At 42.2% G+C, this 12,665-nt stretch overlaps 1 protein-coding gene across 1 annotated transcript in view; it reads right to left on the bottom strand.

The window, feature by feature from the left end:
- Positions 1-1,694: 1,694 nt before the first annotated feature.
- Positions 1,695-12,665, bottom strand: part of LOC311493766 (IQ motif and SEC7 domain-containing protein 2-like) — a gene marked incomplete at both ends in the record, with an annotated part of 131,419 nt that continues 120,448 nt past the window's right edge. Inside the window, 5 exons of the mRNA XM_084552547.1 lie at positions 1,695-2,927; positions 4,250-4,299; positions 5,037-5,258; positions 6,548-6,709; positions 12,163-12,262. Of these exons, the coding sequence (XP_084408673.1) occupies positions 1,695-2,927; positions 4,250-4,299; positions 5,037-5,258; positions 6,548-6,709; positions 12,163-12,262 (1,767 nt within the window). The remainder of the gene's footprint in view (positions 2,928-4,249; positions 4,300-5,036; positions 5,259-6,547; positions 6,710-12,162; positions 12,263-12,665) is intronic.

Here is a 12,665-nt window from a genome sequence, read left to right as displayed (position 1 = left end):
ATGAGAAAGAGAAAGCACAAAGATAAAAATTTAAATGCGTAAATTAGTAATAATTAATAAACAAACCTTAAAAATGTATCAGTTTTTAAAAAATGGCTTGCCATTGCTGTTCCTGAGCCTTTTACCAATTAAGTATCTCAATTTTGGTTTTAAATTTTTAATATAACCTTTTCAGTCTTAATTTCCCACCCATTTCTGTTAGCATACCTTACAGAATAACATGCAGTGGGTTAACATTATCAGAAGATCTTGCTTAAAGTAACCCTTTCATTACCTGGTTTCGTCAATGGCTGACAACTCAGTGAAATCAAAGTTAATTTCCCTGTTTCACACCTTTCAGCGTAATCTCCTTTACTGGCAACATTGAGGGTCACATACAATATGGAGCATGAAATATAGTCGACATATATTATAATTTCTGACAAATTCAGGCTTACACTTTTATATATATATTGGGATACTTGATAATGAGGGCGAACATTCACAGGTTTAGTACAAATGACCAGATAAATCCCCCTTCACAAGAATGAATAATTGGGAAAATTGGGAAACCCAATTTGAAACTCAGTCCAAAACAATTGTATACTGCCCCCTGCTGAAACCCTGTAATCCACAAACACTAAAGGCTTTTAGTAGTTTTTGCAAAACACAAATGTAAAAAGACACCTGTAGTGTTTGTTATGATGGCTTATTTAAAGGTTTTAGAAAGTTTATTGTCCACGTAGCAAGCAAAGTCTTCAGTAGCCTTCACTTTTTATGGCCAAATAAACACTTTATTGGAGCTTTAAATCACAACTAATCCCTCCCCCTGCATATAGGACTTTAACCATAGACACATCGACACTCATTAGCTATTGCACAGGTCATGCATGCCTGTCTAAGACACAGAAACTGCACCATATCAATGCTAACCACTTCTCCTTCTCAGTAACGCCTCATGGCTTGTAAATATGTCAACAACCAAAACAATGGTACAAGTGCTTTTTGTGCGAAAAAACAGGGTGGTGTAAAACTACTGTGATTTTTGGAATATACTAACAGGACTCATTCTGTTCTCAGGCCTCCTAGCAACTGAACTGTCCCTTCAACCAACACCATACATAGTGGTAGCATTTAATGCTGATCCATAATTTATTTTCTCAGGCACTGTTCCCTTCACGTCTGGTCCCTGAACCATTTGTCCACTACAGCAACACACAAATTCTTACTCAAACACTTCTTCTATCAACGAAGAACTACAAACATGTCCTCGAGTCCCAGCTCTCCTCTAAAGGGCACTACGAAAGGGAAGATGAGGACATTTTCACAGAGACAGTAGGACTATGTGGTAGTTTTTCTTCATCTTCATGTGACTGTAAATGCCATGATTACACTCTTGGTGCTTGTTGCTCCACGGGCAGGCTTTCCAGGAAGATTTGACCCCTGCAGGGTACAAAGTTGCCCAACAAACGTCTTTCAGTATGCGTGAGAGTCTTTCTACCTGCGAGGGAAGTGGATGTGAAAATAACACAGGCTGAGTAATTTCCTCTTCCCCGCTCTCAGTGCTCTCCTCCTCACCAGGTGGCCATTTTGATACACCTGCATTTGGCCTCCACCTCCTCCTCCCCTTCCTCTCCTCCTCCTGCTCCCTCTCACTACTGCCCCCCGGCGGCTCACAGCAGGGTGGCGAACCACTGTCCTTGGCTTCTGCCTCCTCACACGACTGTGCTGATCCGGCTGACGGGTTTCGATTTGGGACCGCCCCCTTGTCCTCCCCCCACCCCTGGGGGGAGCGGGGAGAGCGGGGCGGTTGATGGCGGAGGTAAAGGGGAGTGTGGAGGGGGAGGTGGGATGGAGGAGAGAGGTGGGTACTGGGGTGTATAGGGTTGTGGGGGCGTCTGGGTGACGAGACGCGCCGAGGGAGTCTGGGGTGGTGGGGTGGAGAAGATGAAGTGGGTGGAGGGGGAGGCGGACGGGGAGGGGCTGAGCGGGGAGTGTGTGTGCACGACGTGGTTGTGAGAGTGTGTGTGTGCGTGGGGGTGGGGCTGCGAGTGTGAAATGGTCAGTGGGAGCTTGCCCCCTCCACCCGACCGCCCCACTATCGGGTGCGAGTGGTAAAGTCCGTGTGGGGTAGTGGGGGTGACGGGGGAGTGAGGGGACAGCGGCGGGGGCGTTGTGAAGCCTGAGCCCATGTTGTAACGTGGGTGCTGGATGCCGCCATGTTGCATCCTCTGATGCTGCTGGGTATGAGAGGGAGCGCAGCCGGACGGGCCTTGCCGTCGGGGTGCGGAGAACCTGTGCGAGAGGGCGTGGTGCTGCGGGATGCTTTGCATGTGGTAGCGGTGATGGTGGTGGTAGGGTGGGGGCGGTGTCGGCTGCTGCCCAGTAACACTGACTCCGCCTCCTCCACTGTTGCCGTGGCAGTACTGGGCGTGCAAAGCCTGAAGCTTGGACGGTCCCCCTCCCGGTCCTCCTCCAATTCCTCCCGATTCCGACTGCCCGAGGTTGACTGATGGGGAGGGGCATGGGGAAGGGGAGGATGGGTGGGGGATGGGAGGTGCGGGGGCGGGGTAGTGGGGGGGTGATGATATCATCAGGGGACTCGGGGGACCCTGTGGAGTGGGCGACGTCATCGTCAGGGGACCAGGAACCTTGCCTCTGCGGCTGCCGAAGAAGTTCCCCAGCAGGCCGCTGCCAGTCGGACCGCCCCCACCCGCCATCCCTCCTCCGCCCCCAGCCCCTCCCCCGCTCACGAGTGGGGAGGTGCTGACCCCTCCCTGGTTGTGACAGAGCCCCGGCCCACCCCCCACCCCCGTACCGGGGCTCTGAGTAGGGCGGTGCGGCCGGTAAGCTGCTGGAGATGAAGGGACCATCATGGGGCTGTAGGAAAGACCTCCACCAGGCAGGGTGCGCTGCTGGTGAGGCCGGGGGCTGCTAATAATGGAACCCTGAGAAGAGGAGGAACAGGCAGGAGAAGAAGAGTTTGGTAGCACAGGGAGGACAAAACAAAAGATGGACAGAGGTTGAGACCATAGTCGGACTAGGCCGACACTGGTTTCAGCTCATCAATTATCAATCATAATTTCCTGCCACATAATTTGGAAAACATTTTCTTGTTGCAGTATGCCCAGATCTAAAAATTGTCTGTTTAGACACATTAGCAGTGGAGGGATGATAGTGTCAGTTGGTCCACCACTACAGGCCAGACTGAAATACATCAACCACTACTGGGTGAACAGATATTCATGAGCCCCATGGGATAAATCATACTTAGTGGGGATCCCCTGACTTTACTTAAAGCACAATGAGGTTGAAGTATTTTCAAATTTGGTCCCCTCCTAACGAATTATGATATATTTTGGGTAATCCTCTGGAATGAACAGATCCCCATCATGAAGCTTTAGAGAGCTGCTACCATAGCAGTAATCTCTGACGCAAATAAACATAAATTCACACCAACAGCTGCAGCTGATGAAATGAACTGAAATCAGTGACTGACACGAAGAAAATCAGTGTAAGGATTTGCCATGAAAGGTGGCTATCAGAGTTCAACATGCAGACTTCAGGACAGACATGCAGGATAGGAAAAGGAGAAAGACTGAAGGTTGAAATAATATTCTGTGGACGATGCACAACACAGTTGCAACTTCCAAGAAAAGAGATCTTTGTTTTGTATTTCGTATTTATCTCTCCTTTTTAATGTTACTGCATGTTAAACTATTCAGTAAAGATGAAAATCCCAAGAAATGAGTGTAAGATCACATTGTCAAGTTAATGTGATCAGAAATCGTTTGAGGAGACTGTACAATTACTCTTTCAGAGTCTGTTAGCTCACTTTAAACTGCAGGAATTTCTAAAGGCCTTTGTCATGTGTTGAAGAACACCATTTCTGTGATTATCTTTATTGTAACATCTTCCAAGAGCCTGAAAGTCTATGGCTATCTGCAAATGTTTACATATTACTGTATTTCAGGCTTCAGAGATGAGAACGCTCATCTCCTTCGATTGATGGTATCTCAGGGAAACAAAAAAAAAACAACAGGTAAAGTTTGCCTTCAGAGTTGTGTGATATTCAGGCGAGGGTGATACTCAGAATCTGTCCAAAAGTGAAACAAGCATGCAGCCCACGGGAAGATGCTTCAGCTGATGAGACGTCACAGTACGTTTACAATCACATGTCCACAAACACATTCAGCTGTTACGAGCCAGACGAACATGCACAGTGTGATGTGGCAACATGCTCTCAGCCTCACCCCCCCAAGAAACTTACTTCAATGGTACTGTCCAATGACCCCACACTGTTCCTACGACCTCGCTTCCCTGTTACCCAACCAGAATGAGGCGTGTTAAAATTCCAACATGTAACCGCAAAAACACAAACTCTTGTTTTCACACCTCAAGATGCTACGTATGTGTTCGGCGGTCAGCTTTGGGGGCTGGGCTCGTCATTGCCCCCTGCTTCCAGTGTTAATATAATCACGTCCTGGCTTCATCGTTGCAAGCAATATTAAAATGCTGCTTACTCATTTGTGCATCAGAAATAATTATCCACTGCTGTTAATTAATGAATATTCTGGTGAAGCCTAATTGGCAATAAATCAACATTTATTCTATGATTCTAATAATAAATTAAAGGGATATTGACAAGATATCTGTACACACGTACAGTTCATTTTGTTAAATGTGCCTCTTGTGTCACTGCAGTCATTTATAAATTGCAGTTTGTGCAGTAAAAACTGCCTTTTCAGTTTAATGCTGTAGTTCCAGCAGCTGACCAGTAGGTGGTGAGAGAGTCTTAAAGCATTATATTAAACTTCCATCTTACAGTAGTATTGTACCATTTTAGATTTCATCACTGCCTCGTCAGTTGCATAAGAGCACAGATGTAGGCTTGCTCTGAGTCACTGAGTCAGAATAAAAACTTTCAGCAGTGAAATATCTCATTTGCTGAAATTCTGTCAAATCTCAGGATTTCATAAATAAACATGTGCAGTGTTATTTAACAGGAGAAAAAGAATTAATACTCACACAGCACACACAACCCGCACGTGTCTCACCTGTCTCTGAGAGGTCTCTGAGCGAGGAGCTGAGCGCTGTGCGTTTGAGCCCATCCACCGAGGCGTACGTGTCGTCAAGGCTCGGCCTACCCAGGGTGCCGTTTACCACCTCGCTCTTCATGGGGCCCCCTCCGGAGTTGGCCCCGCCACCCGGCGTCCCCACACCTCCTCCCCCCGTCAACATGCCGGGACGCATCACACCTTTCTGTTTCTCCAGTTCAGCTGGAGGGGCAAATATTAAGAAGAAGGTAAACTATAAAATGCAGTCGTAACAAAACAGAGATGGAAACCCAGTGCTGGGGGGAGCTCAGTGGCTTCTGCTGCTAATTATAAGCAATACCAGGTCTACTAATACTGCAGCTGCTTCTGATTTTCTCGATCTGCAATCTGGTGCTGCATCAAAATCTGGGCCCTCTTCTCCTGTTAATACATCAGTTGCCACACCTACAAGCATGTCAACACATTCATCTGCCATGGTTAAAATCATTATTTATAATGCATGTAAAAATCTCTGTTTTCAGCACACTTTATATGTAAAAACCATGTGAAGGTTTTACAACACTGAAGAGCATTATTTCTGTCTTAATTTTATTTTACTAATTACAGTATCGTATCGTATCGTATCGTATATTATTGTATCGTATCGTATCGCATCGCATCGCATCGTATCATATCGCATCGCATCGGATCGTATATTATCGTATCGTATATTATCGTATCGTATCGCATATTATCGCATATTATCGCATATTATGCATTGTATCGTATATTATCGTATCGCTTCGCATCGTATCGTAGCATATCGTATCGCATCGTATCGTATATTATCGTATCGTATCGTATATTATCGCATCGTATCATATCGCATAGTATCGCATCGTATTGTATAATTGTACAATACAGAATAACTTCAGTTTACTATTGTGTATATATTACATCAAATAACTATTTCTTAATGTTGATCAAAACGATGGATACAATGGATAAAAACTCATGTTGAATTCTTTTTGAGGGCACACTGAAGCTTTGAAAACTTTGTTCTCGTCTTTATCCTCATTATTATTCCTCAGACTAATATTACTGCTACTAATATTAACACTACACTACTACTGCTGCTACCTTGTGTCATCATTAATTGCACCAACATAAACTTTCTTTGTTTAGCTTGATTTACTCAGCCTTTTAATGCTGTCAGCAAACCCAGCTGTTCCTCTGCCTTAATAAACTTAAGTCTACATTTCTCTGACACCAGTTTCATCAACACTCACTTGTGTCACATGCAGCATTTATGTTCTCTAATGGAAAAAGATATCATTTTAATTTCCTAAGCTTTATTCAGTAATCAGAAGCACTACTTCTGCAGCGTTTGCCATTATCCTGTCATTCTGACCACCAGTGCTATAATATTAATTAAATATTAATGTATGTACAGTATGTGACTTCTTTAACTATAATAGCCACTAATATTAGCCGCAGTATATTACTCCCAGTGCAATGAGAGGAATACTTACACTCCACCCTGTACTTCTCCATGTCCTGCACCTCAGCGATGCTCTCTCGGAGGTCGGAGGTGAAGCGAGCTCGGTCCTGCTGGCTCGGAGCTGTGAAGACGATCAGTACCTTCCTCTCTCCTCCGGGATTCGCCGACGTCAGCCTGATACCATGAGGGTAGTCTGAGCAACACAAGAACCACAACACTTTTAGCTCTAAACTCCTCTGACCTCCCAGAGAAGAGCTGCATATCAAGAGGTGAGGCGCTGAGCAGCTGTGATGGAGGCTCCTCTACAATGACCTGCTGCTGAGCTGCTCTTATCACACTTCAACCTTAGATGGTCTTTGCACATGATACATTTAATTCAAGATACTTTATTTGTCGCCTTGAGTGGCAATTTGAGGAGAGCATGTTACAAACAAGGACACACATCCAATCCCAAAAAACATATAAAAAAAAAAATTGAAAAGAATTTAAATACACAATGACCAATGTCAGAGGCCTGTTTACAAACACATCAACATCCATCAAGGCACAAATAGAGCAAGTGCAGACATTTATGAGTCTGTATACAGGTGAACTGATTATTTTTTTGTAGCCTGGCTGTTCACCAGTCTAATAGATTCTTTTTGGTTTACATGCTGGCAAATTAAACCATGTTCCTGATAGCATTAGATTAAAGAGGTTGTTTATAATCTTTAATACTTTCTTGAAGACGTGTGCAGTATTAAGCTAAACTAGACCTTTGTGTTTTGACAGTCTTTGAACTCATTATGGTGGTTTTTGAATGTGAATTAGCCTTTCAAAGAAAATGTTAATATAAACATGGAAAATAATGATTCTCCGATAGACTCTAGACAGTACAGATGTGTTCTTCACATTAACATCTGTATAAAATCCGTCATCATACACAGCTCTCATGTGTCTGTAAGTCTGGATGATTTAAACAAAAGCACTGAATCATATCTACTGTCTGGGTGTTTTTGACTGTTTCTTTTGTTTCTAGAAGAGATCTGTCACAGGAGTAAACTTGTACAACAGGTTCATGTAATTGATCCAACTAACTAAAAAGAAATGTCATCAGCATATTTTCCAATATAGTGGTTGTTATATTTGCAACAACAATCATCCGTGTACAAAATCAAATAAGGAAGTCAGTGGAAGTTAAACTGACCTTTAAAACTGGCTAATGGCTAATGAGCTTTTCTATGAGCATGTTGTTCTAGCCTTATTGTTCTAGATGTTTAAAATGAATAACTTTGCATCATCAGCCTCTGTTCCAGGCTGCATCAGCTCAACAACTGATCCAGGTACGTCCACAATTTCTGATTTCACAGTTTTCTTCAGACTTTTCATTACTATTATGACAGCACTGTAGTTATTAATCTGGGTGATTTGAATCCTTATTAAAATCTGGCCGGCAGTACTTCTTGTAACACAGCTTGACGCTGACTGGATATATTCAGAGGCACACAGACAAAATGTCTGCAGCACATTCACTGATAGCTAGCCAAAGAGTGTGCTTCAATGTGGTAGAAAATGTCCCTTTGGCAGTGCGTTGCCCGATTGCCCCAGTGAACAAGAGCTGTTGTTTGATGTTGTTTGATGGCTGGTTTGTGGTGGGACTTTCATGATTTGAATCCTTTAGTGTTGTGACTGTTTACTGGACTACATGTGTGATTTTAAATGTGTTAGAGATCTACAAAAACAAAAAAATTAATTGAATTAAAATGATGTGTTCATGTCCCTGAGTCCTTATATTACACACACACACCTTCATACCTGCCTCCCACACACACACACACACACACACACACAGATATATTCAGCCACCCACACGGTCCATGTATGATTGTGCTGATGAATCATATGGGACAATCTGTCCTGCTCACAGTCATCACCACAGGCTGCCAAGTCCCATTTAGCTCCAACTGGAGAACCAGAACTGTCAACAACAACAACAATAACAACTAAACAACAGCAACATACCAACAGAACACGCTCTGAGACAAGGCTATAGATCCTCAAATAATGAACACATGACACAATAATGTCGGCTGTAATGTAATTCAGTCGAATATAATTAAATGAAACTAAATCTATTTTTATTTGTAAGCTAGGAAGTGGACCTTAAGTGTTTTTTGTTTGTTAAAAAGCATCTGTAGTCTGAATATAAGCGTCTGTGTCTCAGGTGCAGTGAAGGAGCGAGTACTGGAGCTGTTCTGGTATTATTTGTAATATGTGACAGATATCTGACAAAACTTTTCAAAATATTTTTTTCCTAAAATTTTCCCTAAATATCAGAGCTAATAAAAAACATTCTGGAATTTCTTTTTCTTTTTCATGTAAATTTTGAGTTTAAAACCCTCCGCACATTCTCCAGCATCCTCCAGCTCTCCGCTGTCTTACTTCCCGTATCTGTACCCGTATTCTTTGTTTGGTTAGCTGCTGAGCGGGACATACAAGCCAGCAGCGTTAGGTTATCTTATATTTCACAAGGTTCAAATTATCCTCTGCTGCTCTGTGGGCCTACAAGCCACCAGCATTTACTTAGTTCATTTAGATTGCAGGTTAAGCTAGCCAGCAGCATTTGGTTAGCTTATATTTCACAAGGTTTGAGTTAGCCTCTGCTGCTGAGCGGGCCATACAAGCCAGCAGCATTTACTTAGTTCATTTAGAATAGATTGTGGGTTAAGCATCATATCACATGACTGTAGGTTTGTTAGGGTTTCTCAGTTGGACAGAGCCTCTAAAAGTGTTTTGTCTGGGATTTTGGCACAACGGATTGTAACATCGAATCCTGTGTATTAATGAATGTCTGCCAGTATAAGCATTTTCTTTACGGTAACATTTGGATCAAATGTTTAGTTGCCTGTGACTTGCTGTAGAGAAACTAATCAGGCGACATCGTTTTATGATCTGGAGCTGTGAGACAATGACAGAAATATATATCTGCTGCATCGTACACATGTATTAATCTCATCACTGTTTGTTGTTGAATTGTTGACGTTTATCTGCTACTTCTTTTTTAACGATTGTAGTCAGCAAGCTGCGTAGGATAATGTCCCCACGTTTCTCCAAGTGCTGGACATGGTCTTCCGTGGATTATATCTGTCATGTTTCTCACCCATGCAGGTCATGGTATATCCAAAAAGGCTGAAAACAAGGGTACCCGGACTTGTGGAGTTTCCTGAAGATGTTTTGCCCCTCATCTGAACTAGTTTTCAGCTTTTTGGGAACATGTATCTCCATCTGAAAAGAATCAGTCGGAGGAACAGTGGAGGCAGTAATCTTATCACCCCTACAGGCCGCTGTGTCCCCTCAGGTTAGAGTTTGGGTGGTCCCGCTACATCATATACAGTTATGTTATATAAAATGGTGGAGATGTGATTCTGGGGTTCTCAGAGTGAGGCGTCCTGTTAACAGGTGCTGAGGCATGTTAGAAACACCACCAACTCCAATCTGGTTCAGAGAGCTGAAAGCCAGCTCTTCTCTACTGGAGATGACACACATACACCTCTATATGATTGTGTTAACATCATTGTTGCGAATGTGTCGGCTGAATGAGTCATGTTAAGAGGGATAGTGAGAAGCAGACTGACAGATGTATATTTAGGAAACCTTGTGAAGTGCTTCCACAGAGTTTCTTTGAAACATTCTGCTGCTGTTTTCGGAGTACTGACTCCTGTGGACTGACAGAGTCTTACTTTTACAGAAAAGGCTGGCAGAGCATCATTTCTGTAATTGGAGAGAGAAGTGATGCTGTGTTTTGCGAGGTGATTATGAACAGATTGTCGAGAATATTTCCAACTGGGACAGACAATCCTTTTTTATCTGTCTCACATGCATGTCTGATGCATATTACAAAAGTCAAATATAGCATCACGCTTGGAGTTTAAGTTTGTTGGCTAAGATTTCTCAGTCAGTAATAAACTACTGCAACCCTGAGATGCTTTTACCCCTCAAATCCACAAGATCTCAAGACTTTTAAAAATGTGAACTTATGAAATACACAACAATGACTTGTTGGTGAATGACAGATCTTTCTTTATCGGTCTCCTGTAGGGGTGAAATTAGTGTCACATCTCAGACCAACAGTTCATTTATCATCAATCATGAAGAATTTTGGCTGTCAATCCTGAACTTATCTGCCTGAATGCCTGACAACGTTCCCCACAGGATGAAATGTAATTAACTCTTCTAGGCTCCTTAACTGCAACGTTTTGCACCTATGGCCCATTTTACCTGTAATTATAACGTTTCAATTTCTGTAGGACATGCACTTCTGTGCAGCCTTTCTTTTCTTCTCTTTCTGTATTCTGTGGAGTTGATCTACATTTAACTATTTTGTGTTCCACTATGTCTTCAATGCAATTATAATAAACTGAGCGTGGCAGCCCACCCACTGAAAAACAGGCCAAACACAACACAAATGTGTTAATACTTGCATGATTATGGTTGTTAATCTGCAAACCAGAAATTCAAACACTTTATTTTAGAAATTTCTGGAAACTGTTCTCATTAGACTGGAGTCTGGGTGCAAATTACAGGATAAAATCGGGCGTCAGTTATAAGAGAAGCTTTTTAGAAAACTTAATTATTTTTCTTTTTCCTAATAGATAATTAATATATTTTTTTTCTTTTCTTGAAATTTGGATGTAACAAGCAGGTACTAATGCTGCCTTCAAATGGGGCTGTCTTTATCATGTTCACATGAAGAGTCCATGAAGAGTTCAGGAGTTTATGTGACATGTTTGCTGACATTTTCTGAAATGTTCAATGTGGATGGTAAGCTGACATATTGTAATTTAGTCACATAGAATTTCATAATACATCTGAGGAAAATGTTTCTATGCCCAACAACATCCTTTCATTACGCCTTTGCATTTCCAAGATTAGGATACCCACACATTAAGTTGTAGCCTCGGTGGCCTCTAGACGGCAACAGTTGCATAGCAACAGTGTTCTCACGACTTTCAGATGATGTTACAATTTAAACACCAAGCAAATTGTGTACACGACTTGCCATGTCATAACCAGCATTATGTTATTGGACATAAACTTACAATGATGTGAGCAGTTTCCAGAAATATTAGCTGGAAAACAGATATGTTAGTTTCTTCTCTGGGAATCTACTGTGATAACTACATTAGCATGTTCAGTTTGAGTAGTAGTGGGTTGTCTGCCACATCATACCTACCTCTGATTTAATTATAACTGCATTAAGAATCAGAAGTTTAAACACATCAAATGTGGATCAACGTCTGTGCAGAAAGGCAGCAATTCTTCAAATGGTCAAAAATAATCAGGAAATCAAACATTTCATACTCTTCTATGTCCCATATAACCTATAAAAACATTTTAGGAAATTGTAAAAACAAGTTTCTAAATTAAATTGCTTGAAAATAATATAATGACGAAACTGTAAAGAACATTCGTAGTCAGTGTTTGTACAGTGTTAGTTTCCAGTGGGCTTGCTAACTGTGGGGTAAAAATAGAGAGTTGAGCAAGTGCAAAAAGAAAGAAAAAAAAGAGAGACAAAAAATAAAACAGAGAGAAGCTGAGACAGATGGAGAGAGCAGATGGACGAGAGGGGAAGGAGAGGAGGCAGCAGAGATGGAGATGAGTACTTACAGGTGTTTTGGAAGGTGTGGACCTGCATGTCCACCAGGGGAAAAGATTGTCTGAAACTGTACGTCACCGAAGTCTTCTTCTTCTGGAAGATCTTCGTGACCTGAGGAAGCGGAGGAGGAAGAGGAGATTGAGTGAAATAAGAAGAGCGGAGAGTAAAGGATAAAAACATGACAGAAAGACGGAAGGCATTTCTTTTGTTTGTTGGAAGGTCTTTAAAATCTCTGAGTGACATTTCAGTCTCTTCATTGGGGATGTTTTTCCCTTTGTTTGTTTCCGTCACCTTATAAATTAATTAAAACTGAGTGAATCATAGAGTCACTTCATCTTATGTCTAAATCACATCCACTGTATGTGGAGACTCACAACGTGCCTTAAATCATTTATAGAGACGAGTGTGTCATGGTGTTTGTTTTAACTTTCATGTGACCTCTGCTTTTTTTACTTTCATTCATTTACTGGAGACGTGACTCGCCTCCTCTCTAAACTTAACTCTCTCTGCAGCG

Source organism: Chelon labrosus, assembly GCF_963514085.1.
Source record: "Chelon labrosus genome assembly, chromosome: 10".
In the NCBI taxonomy this organism is placed as follows: Eukaryota; Metazoa; Chordata; class Actinopteri; order Mugiliformes; family Mugilidae; genus Chelon; species Chelon labrosus.
The sequence above is the reverse complement of the archived record's forward strand: the minus strand, read 5'-3'. Positions and strand labels throughout refer to the sequence as shown.